General features: G+C 40.6%; 1 protein-coding gene across 2 annotated transcripts in view; it reads right to left on the bottom strand.

The window, feature by feature from the left end:
• Positions 1-16,481, bottom strand: part of LOC126183723 (thrombospondin type-1 domain-containing protein 7A-like) — a 1,149,604-nt gene that overhangs the window by 155,174 nt on the left and 977,949 nt on the right. For both annotated transcript variants that reach the window (XM_049925914.1, XM_049925915.1), the window contains one exon: positions 9,601-9,739. In XM_049925914.1, coding sequence (XP_049781871.1) covers positions 9,601-9,739 — 139 coding nt within the window. The remainder of the gene's footprint in view (positions 1-9,600; positions 9,740-16,481) is intronic.

Genomic DNA, 16,481 nt, shown 5'->3' with positions numbered 1-16,481 from the left:
TACTCAAGAACAATGTTTGAGCAGCAAACAGCTCCAGTGACCTGAAACTGACAATATACATTGAAATACAGAGTATAAAAACAAAACAAAAGTAAACAAGTGCAATTTTTATGATCACACTTTCGACCAGAACAGTGTACTTCTCCTTCGTCGGTAAAATTTTACGAAAAAATACATAAAGAACACAGTATTAGTCACTGGGAGCAACATAAATATTCTTACTAATGTTTTTACCACTCTTCATGTTAAGGAAGAAAAGAAAAAAACATGTTTTACTGTCCTTGGAGACAGCTGTAAAATGATGGAAGACTGGGTTTTAAATTTCTATAGACGGAGAAGTAATTAGAGATGGGCATGAGCTCGGATGCGGAATTATGGGGAGTACAGTCAATCGTGTTATTTTCAAAGGAATGCGCCGTGTAGATTTCAGGAAACAACGGAAAAACTAAATGATGTTCGTCGAATGGGGATTTCAGTATCACTCCCTCTGAAAGTGGACTCTGTGGGCTACACTTAGTATCATTCCGCTCGTTTTGTGTGCGACGATTTAGCAAAGAAGAAAATTAAGAAACTGACAGTATGCAAAAGGCAATAACAGCCTACATAAATTAGCTGCAGAACATCAACTATGCTCTGTTTTGGGTACTGAACCAGGTCAATGTTTAAGACAACGGAGAATGTGCGATTACAATTCATCAGTTACCGATACGCACAGTAAAAGAAATCTGTGCTGTTATAACAAAAATTTCTAGGCTTTCAAATCCTATGGGCACTTGACCTATGTGAAAAGTCTGACCTTACACACAACCATTAAAGTATCTACAACTGACCATATCTTACATGTTGAACTCTTTTAATATACATTTAAAACTATTGAATGTCTGGCAACAAATAAATAGGTTCAGGTATGGTAACGTAAGACCTAATATGTGATACCTTGCGGAGTTGGCTGTATTTGGTATCTGATCGTGAGGGCTGCTTTTTTTAAGCTTCAATTTTCACGGTTTTTCAGATTCATTAATATCTTTAGACTGCTGCGTATCATCATATGAAATCTAAGTAAATATACCGAGGTCTTGCAACATTTTTAAAGGCTAATCCTTGATTTGAAAGGAGAATAATTTCCGAAAACAGCTTTGCTTGTGTTGGTTACAAACATAGTAAATAAGCATGATGTGTTGCTTAGATTAAAGTATTATGTTGTTCAAGGCACGATGTCATGGAAATTACAGAACAAAATAAATTTATTACCCATCATCACACTTTGCAACAATATCTCAACTAGAGGATAAAGGAGACTGAAATTCACTACTTGGAGTTGCAAAAATTGGATATCAGTTGGAAGTAATATGTTAAATTTAATGTTGATGGAGGATATATCGTAACTAAAAATTTTCAAAATTTGTGGGTGTTGGTAACAATTAATTTATAAGAATAAGGAACAAACGAAATCTTTATGCAAATGCATCAATAAATAGCAAAGTAAGTGTGAAGCTGAATTACTACTGGGTATTGCGTTCAACGATAGGTTTGTTGGAAGGACCAAAAAGCTTCAAAAGAGCTACACATATACACTTGAATGTGTGTGCTATTATTTTCAAAATTCGCATTTGTCTCTTTACTATGAATTCCTTGAAAAAACGTCACGTTGCTGAAATTGTGAAAGATCACTAGAAAAGCAGATACCTATATATAAAGTTACTCTGAAACACGAAATGTAATAGCTAGGAATTAAATGAAAATTAGCTGTATACTGATTTTCAAACTTTGTGAAGTTAATGTATTAATTTCGTACAAATGGCAGAAATACCCTTTAGAGACAAAAATTCGTCCTTTGATTGATGATTGTTATGTAACATCCACTTATAACATTTTAAGATGGTTATATAAAACAGTACAAGAAAATGGATAAATTAGTTACAGCATTTATGAAGTATATATACTTAATCGTGATATATTTTGAAAAGTATGCAGGACAGTACTTGCTATTGAATAATTTAATCACTTCTGCAGTGTTATAAGTCAATGATGGTACTATTTGGATGGCACAGTGTAGCTGTCTGAAATACCATCAAGTCCACTTTCGTTGTTAGGTTATCTTCAATCTGACTGCTACCTTTGACATGGCAATTCTTAAAACTGGCAACATTATGAGAGTAATTATATAAAAATGTTTCTGAAAATTTCTTTTAAGCTACTGTATTATTGTCTTTTTTGCAAACTATATTCTCTCCTCTTCTGACGTACTTCATACAGAGTACAGAGTCCCTGACACTACAGCAGATTCATTTACGTTCTTCAGGTAAATATACTCCGTCGCTGTTTAGCACTGTTCTTCAGGGAAATGTACTTCTTGTCACCGTTTCCTGTTTAGCTCTGAAAGAAGACAAGTTAGTCATTAAAGCTGGTTAATGAACTGCAACTGTCATTAATTTAATGTAATTGAAGTCTAGAGGAATAAGACTTACATTGAACTTTGTCAGCTGGCGAGGATATGGCTTTTGTATTCTCTTCAGGCCGTGTTTTACTCCATTTGTTGTGATCATACCAAACGTATTCTGGTAGCTGGCACTGTTATTTCTTTATGCAGCCATAAGCTAAGTTATGATTATTTGAGATTCTTCGTACTTTAGAATTATGGTCCACTGATTTTGATGTTTTCGTCGAATGATAAGCTTTGCTTCGCACGTAGTATTAGCAATCCCGTTGCTTGGTGACTCTTCCTTCACTTGAACAGTTTTAATATTTATGTTTTATAGCTTTTCTTCCTTAGTGACATTCTTGATGAACTGCATTTTGCTTATATTTTGAAGCACTTACATACAGTTGATGATTAGAAGTATCCAGACAAACACTTGTAGTTACAGTATACAGTTATCCATGAACCCTTTATATGAAATGTACCATCACAGAAGAGGCAACCTTTTGCATTTATGGCTGTCTCTACCATCAAACGCGTTCTGGCAGCGCATTCTCTGTGTAATGCTGAACTGAGCACAGGGTCTGATGAACAACCTCTGGTAGGCCATAAAGAAATCACAAGTGTATAACACAATTATTTAATTCCTGAAAGTTACGTTCACGTATGCTTACAGTTTGATATAGTCATTGAAATGACTGAGGCGTTCTTCGTACCTGTGGACAAGCTTTCCGATACTCATTTCATAAAAATGTTGCTGCCCATGAGTTTAAAGTCTTGATGTTGTCTTGAAGCTCCTGGTGAGTTTGGAAGAGCTATCCTCCTAGTCCCTTCTTCATTTTAGGTGGAAGATAGAAGTCACTCGACATTAGGTCATGAGTCTATGGCAGGTTAATCGAAGATGTTCCATTGAAACTGCTCAAGGAACCGTTCGGCTACACCAGCACATCAAGATGGGTGTTATCATGGGTCAGTACAATTCTAGAAGTCAGTCAGCATACCTCTTCTTTTATTTCGAATGTCATTAAGTTTCACAATAAACTGTTAGATTAATCGTGGTCCCCAGACTTATTAATTCCACAAACGTCACACTTTTTTGGTCCCAAAGTATGGTAGCCATAACTTTTCGGTTGTCGAAAGTTTGTTTGAATTTTTGTTTGTTTGTTTGGTGAATCTGCGTACTTCCATTGTTGTGACTCTCATTTTGTTTTGGTATGTTATACCATGCCAAGTTCTCACCTCAGGTCACAAATTGATTTCAAAAAATCGTTTCCTTCATCGACATAATGGTTAGGGATATTAAAAGCTGAAGCCATTTGGCGAGTTTCATGGGTATTATACAAGATTTTTGAGACCCAGTGAGCGCAAAGGTTTTCCTAGCCTAAGTATTCCGTGACGACAGAGTACAGAGGAGATCCTGGAATGTCCGGAAATTCCATAGACAAAGCACATACGGTGAACCTACTGTTTTCTCTACCCACTTCATAGGTTTGAACAAGGTCGTTCCCTCACCACTTCGTCGACTCGTTGAACAAGGTCGTCTTTTGCGACGGACTTGCGTCCTTGACGCCTTTCATCATGCACTTCAGTTCGGTCATCTTTAAATATTCGACACCATTCATGCACAACACTATTACTCGTGAAGTTCTTTCTGTGTACACAGCTTAGACTTCGATGAATTTTCGTCTGCAGTATTCCCTTTTGTTGGTAAAAAACGAATAACGCTTCGCAATCCGCAGTTGACGTGAGAATCAGTTGAGGTGGTCATGTTTATGTGCCTGCAGCTCAGCACAGACTGACGTCTTGAACTCAGCAGTGACAGAACGTGTGGTACGGGAGATGAGCAGTCGCCTACTGCGCATACCACCCGCCTGCCGCTCGTTGGAAGATATCGTATAAGCCACAAGAATGTCTTTAAAATCTCTGGCATGTGACTGATGTGTGGAACAACAGGATAGTTCATATATCTCGATGAGAAACGGACTAACTTCTGACGCCTCCCTGTAGAAATTTGTCCGTAGGTAGAACTACCTTCAGTTCCACGAACGTTCTCCTGCATTCAGAATATCACATGTTATAATGAGATTCAGTACTCCTTGAAAGCTCTTTAGCTGCATCCACTGGTGTTAATCGAATACAGAAACTGAGATGGCATCCACTTTTTGTCAGTACGATGTACTGCTTATGAGTAACAGTTGGACCAAACTTTCTATTCCCAAGCCTTTGGTGATTGAGTCGCTCTCCAGTACCCGAAAGGACTGATGATAAGGAAACAGCCATGTGATTGGTCATGACTGGAGCGCTGTTGTTACTCTTGTGATGGTAGAGGAATCTTCAATAATAAGTGGTGCAAGGCCCCAGAGGCCAACAGGGAAAATTTACATGAAGGAAATTTGGTCATTCAGTCTCTTGATCACTGTATTCCACAGTAAATGGTACTGTGCTAATCTAATCCTTAAGCCGGATGGACAATGTACAAATAAATGCGTAGAAAAGGGAGGAAAATAAAGTTATTATTCATTTGGCGTGCTAATATTATAAGCTTTGATGTGATGTGCGTATGTATGACTGAGGTGGAAGGACGAAAGAGATATTTGACAGGCAACTGCAACATAAAACAAGCAACAAGAATTTTGGAACAAAATTTGTTGTTGAAATGAATGGCAAATAAGTATACAGACTAAATTGAGCAGTCAATAATACCTCAACAAAGAGAGGCTGATGAAATATACAACATAAGCCACGAAACTGCTTATATTATAGCGTAAGCTATAAAGTCAGAATGAGAGCCGTAAAATAATATACAGTTAGTGAAGAATGGTCTACGTGGAAGACGTGTGTGTGTGTGTGTGTTTTGATAAATTACATAACATGTACTAAACATGTGAAGGTGTTATATTAAAAATCTTTATCAAATAAAAAATAGTTTTTGTCCTGTATGCAGAAAACGAGCCAGTTAACAAGCGAAAAAAAAAGATGAAGAACAGCGCCAGATCCTGGAACGTGATGCATATTCGAAAGAAACTGGTTAAAAGTAAATGAGTATATTCGGAGTGTTTAGTCTTAACAAGTTTTAAACGATTTTTTAGACCCAGGAAGATCTATCAGCAGTTTAGATGAAGAGTTGCTGTTAAGCACACATGAAACACAAAAAACTGAACATGTAGTGAACTTCTTATGAAAGGAAAGTTATGGTCGCACTCTTCGGCAACCAGTGTTGTGGAAGAAGAGAGGTGGAACAAACACGGGGAAACAATGATTGCACAGACAACCTGAAAGATTAAAGATCAAATACGGTAAAACAAGAGGACGTGATACTTCTAGAATCAGTGAACATCTTAGAGGATGTAGGAATGGGAAGCTACGAATGCAAGAGCAAAATATATATGATACAGGATGTTGTCTTCATATATTTAGGGATGGATCAATATGAGCATTGCCGGCCATTTAGCTTAGCGCTACATTTGGGTTAACAGAATGGTTAACTACTGAATATTGCGCATAAGATGTTAGTGGATGATAAATGGCAACTGAAATATCTAGTCATGATTTGCTTACGCAAATAACTGTAAAATCAATAAGATTCGTTTATTTAAAATACGTGTTTGTAAAAGGCTTTCCGGAGTGCGAACTAGGAAACGAGGCGCAATTAAACTGGTATCAGACAATTTCATTAGTGACTTGCATGACACACGTTACAGATATGGGTTCTGAAAGTCAGAGGAATCTGTGGTTCGTTAAATACGTGACTAATGCGAGTGAAGTACGAAAATGGCAAATTGGAATATTTATGAGCACAAAATCAGCATAAAATATGGAAACAACGTTGTGAAGATGTGTCAGGATTTGTGTTAGTAGTTTGTTGTTTCAGTTATAACTATGAGCGGGAGTTGTGAATGAGAAGGAAAAAGGTTCTATACTTTGAAACACAGGTTGGCATTCAACACGTGGTTTAACGCGATTACCTTGAATTTTTGGAAACATGTAGTTAATGACTTTTAGGATGTTATATGATGGGCGAACTTCGCTAATGTTGCCGGATAATGAGTATTACTTGAACGGTGGGAGGCAGGTACACAGTGAGGTAATTTAGCGCTTGATCGACGAACTTGTAGTCTGCGGTATACAAGCTGGGATAGTCTGACACAGATTTTCAGTAATGTCCTTGAGTCACTGCATTTCTCTTGGCTACAACACACTCAGGCAAATAAGGGTACACTCAGGTAAATACAGATTGTTAGTCATCCAGCAGGTCCAGAGGCGTTCACCTGCTTTTGAGTATCGAATCCTTTCGGTGACTCGTTACTCCACCATACCTTGTTCCTCTGCTCTACAGAAGAAAGATGACGTTGCGCATCTGCTCTTGAGACCAGTAGCTTCTCTACAGCAGGAGCCCCGTAGGAACCAAGTCTGCCACTTTGATCATGCAAATCTGTCACTGACGTCAGTGTCCGACATGCAACGGAAGTCGTTATACGGATGTCTCACGACTGAACCGTTCACTTGGTTAAAAGTTCTAGGATCTCTGCCAGTCTTTTCTTTACATCACTAAAACCAATGATTGGGTATAGTATTTCCCTGGCTTCATTCGACGATACTGGCACTAATAGTAGACCTGTTCACAAGTAACTCTAATCAAACCTCTCTAGCGGAATGTCAGCCACTACAGTCACGCCCTATTTGAAACCACCAAATTCACACTGTTGGTTAATTCTGAAAGAAAACACTTTTACGACGTTGATGAAATCTTCCTGCGTTTATAAATCTTCGTTATATACAGCTTAACGCCAGGTCTGGTTGAAGGAGGACTGGTGTCAAGTCACTACAGTTTACCACTTAACCTGTCAACAATGCCATTCGCATTGTCATTGCAGACTCAACCCACTGTGGTTTCTTGACAATGAAAGAAATGGAACGTGTGCTGCCAGTCTGATCCGCAGCAGGTGGCAGAGGACTGTCGACGCTAACAGGACCACACTCACTGGGTGTCGAGCCAACATTGTGGACAAAGCCGTACTACTTGCGACAACCATGCGAATAGAAAGGTCGTCCCGAGGTTTATATTCCGTGGTGCAGTGCCCCATTGTTTCTTAGGTGAATCCTCTTCTATCCATTGGTTCCACAACGCATCACTGTCGCAGAAGGATGTCCCGGTTGAGTCAGAATGCTTCGGTATCGCAAAACCGTCGACTGCAGATCAATTACTGTCCTCTGTTGCTCACTAATATTGCTTCCTTCCACGTCAACGAAGCCTATTGGATCTTCCTCTCACGTTCCTACTTCATTTGATGACTCTTCATTGTGTCAGCTCAGTGCAGTACTGACCTTTCCGGTCACACAACAGAAGACGGCGCTGGACCTACGTGTACATCTCTCCACCATTTCCACCGTTTATTGCTATTACACTTTCCAACACATCTGAGTTCCGATTCATGTGGACATTTCTGATCAGTGTTTCAATTCTGACACACTTCTCGTACGTTCCGGGCACTGCAGTAATGTCGTGTTACTGTCATTGAATCAACTGAGCGGGCATGTATGCTCCGTGACAGCATGGGGCGCATGTGCTATGAGACGCGACCAGTACAACGAAATAGCCACTACCGGAGCGGAGAGCCACGCAAGCTGTACGATAACTCCCAATGGCGAGTGTAAAATATTTACTGCTACGCCATCATGGTGCTGTGTGAAACAGAGATCAAAGCGCATGTCTTACGTTGCAGTCGTCTGCTACTCACGCTTTTCTTTCTTTCGCTTCTTTCATCTAGTCCCCTTCAATAATTTTGGGGTCTTTGCTTGCTTAATACGTTAATTATCCCTTCGGAGATACTGTGTTGTTTTTCAATTGTACAGACGTGGTGTTTGTTCAGTTTTGTCTTTTTTTTGCGTTTGGGGAGTCTCATCAGTCGCAATTTATAGGAAAACATATCCTTAACTCGAGCCTAATGACACAGATCTACACTATCACATTTTCAAAACTTTAAACACACATTCTGCAGTGTTCCACCTTTGTGACGATGATGCAGAAAGTGTAAACAGTATGTCTTCACAAAATGTTGTTAATATGGATCGTAGAGTCAGCGGACAGGCCTCTCTCCTTATAACCAGGCGACATCTGGTCAATTATTTTGAAACTGTGATAACTGCTAAGGTACAGTATATTGATTGGTATGGATCATAGTTATCGTGATTCATTACATAACCTCTTATTTCAAATCTTACTTCATGTTGATTGTGATGTCAACACAGGTTACCAAATTGCGCGTCAAACTGGTGTAGTGGAACAAATTTATTCCTTGTGACCTTGAACATTGTTTGCTATGAGACAAATAAATAACATTCATATTAGTAAACACGTTGATTTGGCTGCAGCTATCTGCTGAATAACTATAGCAAAAGCGCTTAATATTTTTCTTCTTTCTTACGGCACCATGACTTTGGACGTATGAAATATGGTGCACAGCTTTACTAAATGTTCGACGTTCGTTGGTGTAACAAATCAGCTTCACTCGAGCAACTTTCATTGTGCCCTGTATTAGTTGTTCTGAACTGAAATGAAACAACTTCGACTTTTACGTTCACGAAAATTACACGTGAAACCCCTACTTTGGCACAATATACAGATAATCAAAAAGAACTCGGAGATATAAATTGAAATTCCTTTGGTCCAGTATTTCAAGTCATGGTGCATGTAGTTTACTACCACGTTTAAATAAAATAAGTGTTAGTGCCAAATAACTTTATAAAACCTTTGTCGAAATATCGAAAAGTTTCAGTGACACCATCCGATGCTATAGTTTCAGTAACAAACTTGAATATCGTTAACATCTTAGTCTCAGGGAAACAATTCCTACTTAAGGATTAAAACACTTACAACCATTAAGACGCCCCTAGGTCCCTTTCTATAAATTTGTCTCAGAAACTAGCTGTAATCAACTTTAGTGAGTGAAGTTATTTTGGCCTTTGTATTTTTCATGGCACTCGCACACAGTAAACGACCTACAAAGAAACTCGTTATTACTACTAGGCGCTCAAGAGAGGTGAAGTGCCTCAGATTCCATATTCTTATTTTACTAGGGAATATATAGCACCTGCATGTGCATGCATTTGCCAGCTGGTAAACAGCACGCATACACCAATGTCAAATTGTGTTACTAGTTGCTGTTTAAAGCGCAACTTACTTTCCTGGTCCTATTGTGAAGACCTGGTCCGCAGAGGGTCGTACATTCTTCCCAGGCACTCCACTCCGTCAGCGCACAGTCTACAGGGCATGGTATGAGGCACGGTTCCTCTTCTAATCCACTACTGGCTCCGCAGAGGCTAACAAAAACACATTTTTAAATGGAAAAACAGTATTTTTTTTAGAAATTTTTAAAAAATGCAGTTAATCGGATTTATAACAAGCTCAAATTTAAATTTTTATGTCAAAATCTCCTGTAAGTATTTGCTGTCTGACAGCCTTCCATAAAGCATGATGGTAATACTGAATCTGATTCCGTCAACTGACGCATATTCCTCTCTGACACTATCTAAGTAACGTCAATTCCATGTATTTTGTTTTTCGGCAAGTTTTTGTGATCATAACCATCTGTAGCAAGACTGAGACCGATATTCTAGCGATCAGCGCAATTCATCTCTCATACTATAACCTTTAATTTATTTCAGTATTAAAGGAAGTCGAATTGTTGGAATGAGACTGTGATGACGTCGCGATAAAGCATTTGGATTTTTAATGACTTTTTTCCAGCGGGAAGCTGGCATTGAATCTTTAACATCACGGAACAAATCTTAGATTCTCCTGGAAGGTATGACATCCTTATGCAATTTATTCATTTTCCTTCTACGTGTATTCTGTCCCATTTTATTGCCATTATTAATACATATTAAAAATTAGTACATAATGAAACCGAAACCAAGGTATGTTTTTGTATATCAATTTTCATTCTACATTGCAGGACATTAATGTCATTTACAATTCTGAGTTGCGAAAATGCGACTTTCACTCTGAACTGCAGGCGAAAAATTTCTTTGTATGGCTTGTGCCATTGCTTTTTCGCTTTACACTGTAGTTTAATATCCATACATTCACTGTAATGACTAAGAGTGAAAACGCAATTTTTTTTTTTTTTTTTTACTGTTCAGCTGTTCACTATCTTCCTGAAAGGTTACGTGGTTCAATCCGTTCGTTACTATGAATGTCAGTTTCAGTCTCCGTAAGAATAGTGAAATATCATTGTTTTAAAATTATTAGAAATGTAATATTTTTTGTTTATTGCTACGCTGTTTAAATTTCGCTTTCTGCTGTCTTTTACTTGACTTATCCGATGGATCTACTGTTGTTTTATTTACACAAATCGCTTTTAATATTGCCGTAATATCTGTAACGAAGTTTGTCTACTCTTAATTTTTTATATGTTTCCATCCTTTGCATTGGTATCATATTGGTGCCCACATACGGTTGGATTAGCGGGGAGCACTTTCTCAAAACTGGCATTGTTTTTATTTTCATTCTGTCTAAACCATCACTTAGGCTCACATTAATAACGTCCATAAAGACGCATGGTTCCATTTACGGAAATCATGAATGCAGAGCCGGTGGTCACACATTTGACTCACCCATAAATATTTTTCGCGAAATTATCAGTTGTTTCCTAAATTTTCTATTAGTAAAACCATACATGACTTATTTCTTATTCGTTCTTAGCTGTAGGTTCGTTGCACTTTTAGACCTTGCGTAAACTGTTAGCACTTCTTAGCATCTATGGTGTCACACCCTTTTCTGACATACTATAATTCGATGTTCAAATGGTTATACTCATTTATGCGCTTGTCATCTACATTCATTTACTTGCTATTCCCTTTGTATTCAAGCCTCTGGCAAAGTTTTCCTCTTCGTTCACTTGACGTTGTACTTCGCAAAATACATAAGATGCAAACATTTAATTTTCACTGCAAGATATATTTGCTTTCCGATCTCTGTACAACACATCTCTGGTATGGAGGACTCTCAAGCAAATCCTCTCGTTTTGGAGAAGGAAGTTCGATTCGACTCTTATGAAACTTTGGGCCTGTTGTTCACTAACCATTTTCGAAGTAATTTTCATACCACAAATTGTTGTTTTAAACATTATTCCAGATATGTCTAGTCTCACGTCTGTAATGCTTCGAGCAATTCAGGGTGTTTCAAAAATATTCAGTCTACTTAACAAGATTATATTATCTTCTGCAGCCTACACCAATGAAGATACAAACTTCGGGTCCCCTTTGCATGGGATTACAAAGTTCTTATTTATCAAAAAACATCCGATTTTACGAGGACGTGTCTTCCCCAGGGTGCGCAAAATAAAACTGGCCCGGAAAATATTTACAGTAAGACTGACGCCGGACTGACTCTTGTCAATGAACATCACAGAATACGCTGGAAATACACTGAAGCGCCTAAGAAACTGGTATAGGGATGCGTATTCAAATACAGAGATACGTAAACAGGCAGAATACGGCGCTGCGGTCTGCAACGCCTATACAGGGTGTTACAAAAAGGTACGACCAAACTTTCAGGAAACATTCCTCACACACAAAGAAAGAAAATATGTTGTATGGACATGTGTCCGGAAACGCTTACTTTCCAAGTTAGAGCTCATTTTATTACTTCTCTTCAAATCACATTTATCATGGAATGGAAACACACAGCAACAGAACGTACCAGCGTGACTTCAAACACTTTGTTACAGGAAATGTTCAAAATGTCCTCCGTTAGCGAGGATACATGCATCCACCCTCCGTCGCATGGAATCCCTGATGCGCTGATGCAGCCCTGGAGGATGGCGTATTGTATCACAGCCGTCCACAATACGAGCACGAAGAGTCTCTACACTTGGTACCGGGGTTGCGTAGACAAGAGCTTTCAAATGCCCCCATAATGAAAGTCAAGAGGGTTGAGGTCCGGAGAGCGTGGAGGCCGTGGAATTGGTCCGCCTCTACAAATCCATCGGTCACCGAATCTGTTGTTGAGAAGCGTACGAACACTTCGACTGAAATGTGCAGGAGCTCCATCGTGCATGAACCACATGTTGTGTCGTACTTGTAAAGGTACATGTTCTAGCAGCACAGGTAGAGTATCCCGTATGAAATCATGATAACGTGCTCCATTGAGCAGTACATAGTGGCGAAACTAAAATGAGCTCTAACATGGAAATTAAGCGTTTCCGGACACATGTCCACATAACATCTTTTCTTTATTTGTGTGTGAGGAATGTTTCCTGAAAGTTTGGCCGTACCTTTTTGTAACACCCTGTATAAGACATGTGTCTGGCGCAGTTATTAGATCGGTTACTGCTGCTACAATGGCAAGTTATCAAGATTTAAGTGAATCTGAACGTGGTCTTATAACCGGCGCACGAACGTTGGGACACAGAATTTCCGAAGTAGCGATGAAGTGGGGATTTTCCCGTAAGACCATTTAGCGAGTGTATCATGAATATCAGGAATCCGGTAAAATATCAAATCTCCGACATCACTGCGGCCGGAAAAAGATTCTGCAAGAAGGCGTGACCAATGACGACTAAAGAGAATCGTTCAATGTGACAGAAGTGCAACCCTTCCGCAAATTGCTTCGGATTTCAGTGTTGGGCCTTCAACTAGTATCAGCGTTCGAACCATTCAACGAAACATTATCGATATGGGCTTTCGGAGCCGAAGGCCTAGTCCTGTATCTTTGATGACTGCATGACACAAAGCTTTACGCCTTGCCTGGGTCCGTCAACACTGAATTGGACTGTTGATGACGGGAAACATGTTACCTGGTCGGACGAGTCTCGTTTCAAATTGTATCGAGCGGATGGACGTGTACGGGTATGGAGACAACCTCATGAATTGATGAACCCTGCATGCCAGCAGGGGCTGTTCAAGATGGTGGAGGCTCTGTAATGGTCTTTGGTGTGTGCAGTTGGTGTGATATGGGACCTCTGATACGTCTAGGAATGACTCTGACAAGTGACACGTACGTAAGCATCCTGTCTGATCACCTGCATCCGTTCATGTCCATTGTCCATTCCGACGGACTTGGGCATTTCCAGCAGGACAGCGCGACACTCCATACGCTCAGAATTGCTACAGAGTGGCCCCAGGAACGCTCTTCTGAGTTTAAACAGTTCCGCTGGCCATCAAACTCTCAAGACGTGAACATTATTGAGCATATCTGGGATGCCTTGCAACGTACTGTTTAGAAGAGATCTCGACTCGCTCGTAGTCTTACGGATTTACGGACAGCCCTGCAGGATTCACTGTTCCAGTTCCCTCCAGCCCTACTTCAGACATTAGTCGATTCCATGCCACGCGGTGTTGCGGCACTTTTGCATGCTCGCGGGGGTCCTATACGACATTAGGCAGGTGTACCAGTTTCTTTGGCTCTTCAGTGTATTAGACTGTAAGAAACGCGTAGCAGCACTGCTTGAAGGATAGTAGCTATAGCATATTCCTTGTTCTGCTGTAGTTCTTCCAAAGTGTAAAGTTTATTTGAGTACTCTTGACCTTTCAATTTTCCCTACAAGTAAAAGCCACAGGGAGAGAGGTCAGGCGATCAAGTAGGCCAAGAGACTCCATTGCCTCTGTTGATTGCCCTCTCCTCACCGAACACGTCACGCACACTTGGCGTGGTTGTTAATGCAGTGTGTGCAGTTCTGCCATCTTACTGAAGAAACCCATACAGTCGTTCATCAAGAAAATAATTCAAATGGCTCTAAGCACTATGGGACTTAACATCTGAGGTCATCAGTCCCCTAGACTTAGAACTATTTAAACCTACCTAACCTAATGACATCACACACATCCATGCCCGGGGCAGGATTCAAACCTGCGACCGCAGCAGCAGTGCGGTTCCGTACTGAAACGCCTAGAACCGCTCGGCCACAGCGGCCGGCAGTCGTTCATCTTCTGTGAGCTGACCCACATATAGATTAAAAAGTTTCTGGATATACCGGCTAGTATTAAAAATCTTGTGAAAGACTCGCGTTACGATGCGGACACCAGACATTGCGCACCATACATCAATCTTGAGATTATGCAATGGCTCTTCAAAGAACTGATAAAGATTTTTTGATGCATAATGGGGCATATTCTGTGAGTTCACATACCCTGACCCACAGAACCAGGCTACATCTGAAGAAATGAAAAACTGAGTATCTAAAAATTTTGATTTCACTTCACTCGGAAAACACTGGCAGAACTCAACACGCGAAGGTTCGTCTGGACGCGTTTTTGCGCAAGAGTAAATCTGTGAGGGATACTGATGTTTCATGCTTCGGCACGTCAACCTCTCTAATTCTAACTTGCAGAGACAAACAGCGTCGAGGAATCGTCGGATTTTGCCACAGGCTTTCCTTCACTCGAGCAACGATTTCTGATTTTCGATCTCTTTTCGGATTGTTACGCTTCTTATTTGCTTTAAAGCTCGTTTCGCGCCATCTTGTCACTAATTTTTGCATTGCAGAGTGTGCTGGAGATTTGCCTAAAGCACTTCCAGTCTTAAAGTCTAGCGCAAACACTTCCACACACGTTTCCCATGATCTGTGCTTCGTCTAACACTAAACAGTGAACACGAGCTGTTTTGTCGCGAGCACTCGCATTCAACTGGTCACTAAACACGGCTGCTCCACTCACTCACTCAAACGTAATGTCACTGCGAAGAATTCGGTGCGGAACGTGTGGCAGATACGCGTGCGCAAACATGTGACAGCAACCGACTGGTGCATCAAAATCATAGTTTCCAGCATTCTGTGTAATAGGCTCTTCTCTTGTTCATTAACAAAGATCAGTTCCATACCAGTCTTATAGGTATTTTCCGCCGGACCAGTTACATTTTTCTCACATGTATTAGCAAGAACAGTTAAGGGATGATCAAAAAGTTTCCGTTCAAAGTTCACATATTCCAGAATCGGTATCCCGTTCAGGCAAATTTTCCGTGAGCATTGACGCTATCAGCCCACCGACGCACCAGGTTGAAGATACGCATTTGGTATAACACCGTGTCCTGCTCCGTCAAGAGCCTGCTTCACATCCTCGTCCGACAGGAATCATCGGCCATTCAGAGCCTTTTTATGGGACCGAAGGCGTGATAATCACATGTGCAGAGATTAAGACTATGCATTGAGTTGACAAATGTGATGGGGTAGCGATATGCTCTTATACAGTTGGCGGTAGTATATCATGCACCAGGTATTAAAGGGCAGTGCATTGGAGGAGTTGTCATTTTTACTCAGGTGATTCATGTGAAAATGTTTCCGACGTGATTATGGCCGCGCTACGGAATTCAACAGACTTTGAGCGCGAAATGGTAGTTGGGAGCTAGACTCATGAAACATTCCGTTTCGAAATCGTCAGGGAATTCAGTATTCCGAGATCCCAAGCGTCAAGAGTGTGCCTAGAATACCAGATTTTAGGCGTTACCTCTCACCTCGGACAATGCAGTGGCCGGCGGCCTTCACTTAACGACCGAAAGCAGCAGTGTTTGCGTAGAGTTGTCAGTGCTAACAGACAAGCAACACCGCGTGAAATAACCGGATAAATCAATGTCGGACGTACGACGAACGTATCCGGTAGAACAGTGCGGGGAAATTTGCCGTTAATGGACAATGGCAGTAGACGACCGGCGCGAGTACTTTTGTTAACAACACGACATCGCCTGCAGCTCCTCTCTTTGGCTCATGAACATATCGGTTGGACCACAGGCGACTGTAAAACCGTGGCCCGATCAGTTGGGTCCTAATTTCAGTTGGTCAGATCTGATAGTAGGTTCCAAGTGTGGCGCAGACCCCACGAAGTCATTGACCCAAGTTGTCAACAAGGTACTGCGCAAACTGGTGGTGGCACCATAATCGTGTGGACTGTGTTTAAATGGAACGGACTGGGTCTTCTGATCCAGCTGGACCGATCATTGACTGGGAATGGCTATGTTAGGCCACTCGGAGGCCATTTGTAGCCATTCATGGACTTTATGTTCTAAAACAACGATTAGATATCTGTGGATGACAATTCGATATGTTACCGGGGCAAAAGTCTTTGCGAC

Source organism: Schistocerca cancellata, chromosome 4 (genome assembly GCF_023864275.1).
Source record: "Schistocerca cancellata isolate TAMUIC-IGC-003103 chromosome 4, iqSchCanc2.1, whole genome shotgun sequence".
Taxonomy (NCBI): domain Eukaryota; kingdom Metazoa; phylum Arthropoda; class Insecta; order Orthoptera; family Acrididae; genus Schistocerca; species Schistocerca cancellata.
Note: the sequence above shows the minus strand (reverse complement) of the source record. Positions and strands in the feature narration are given on the sequence as shown.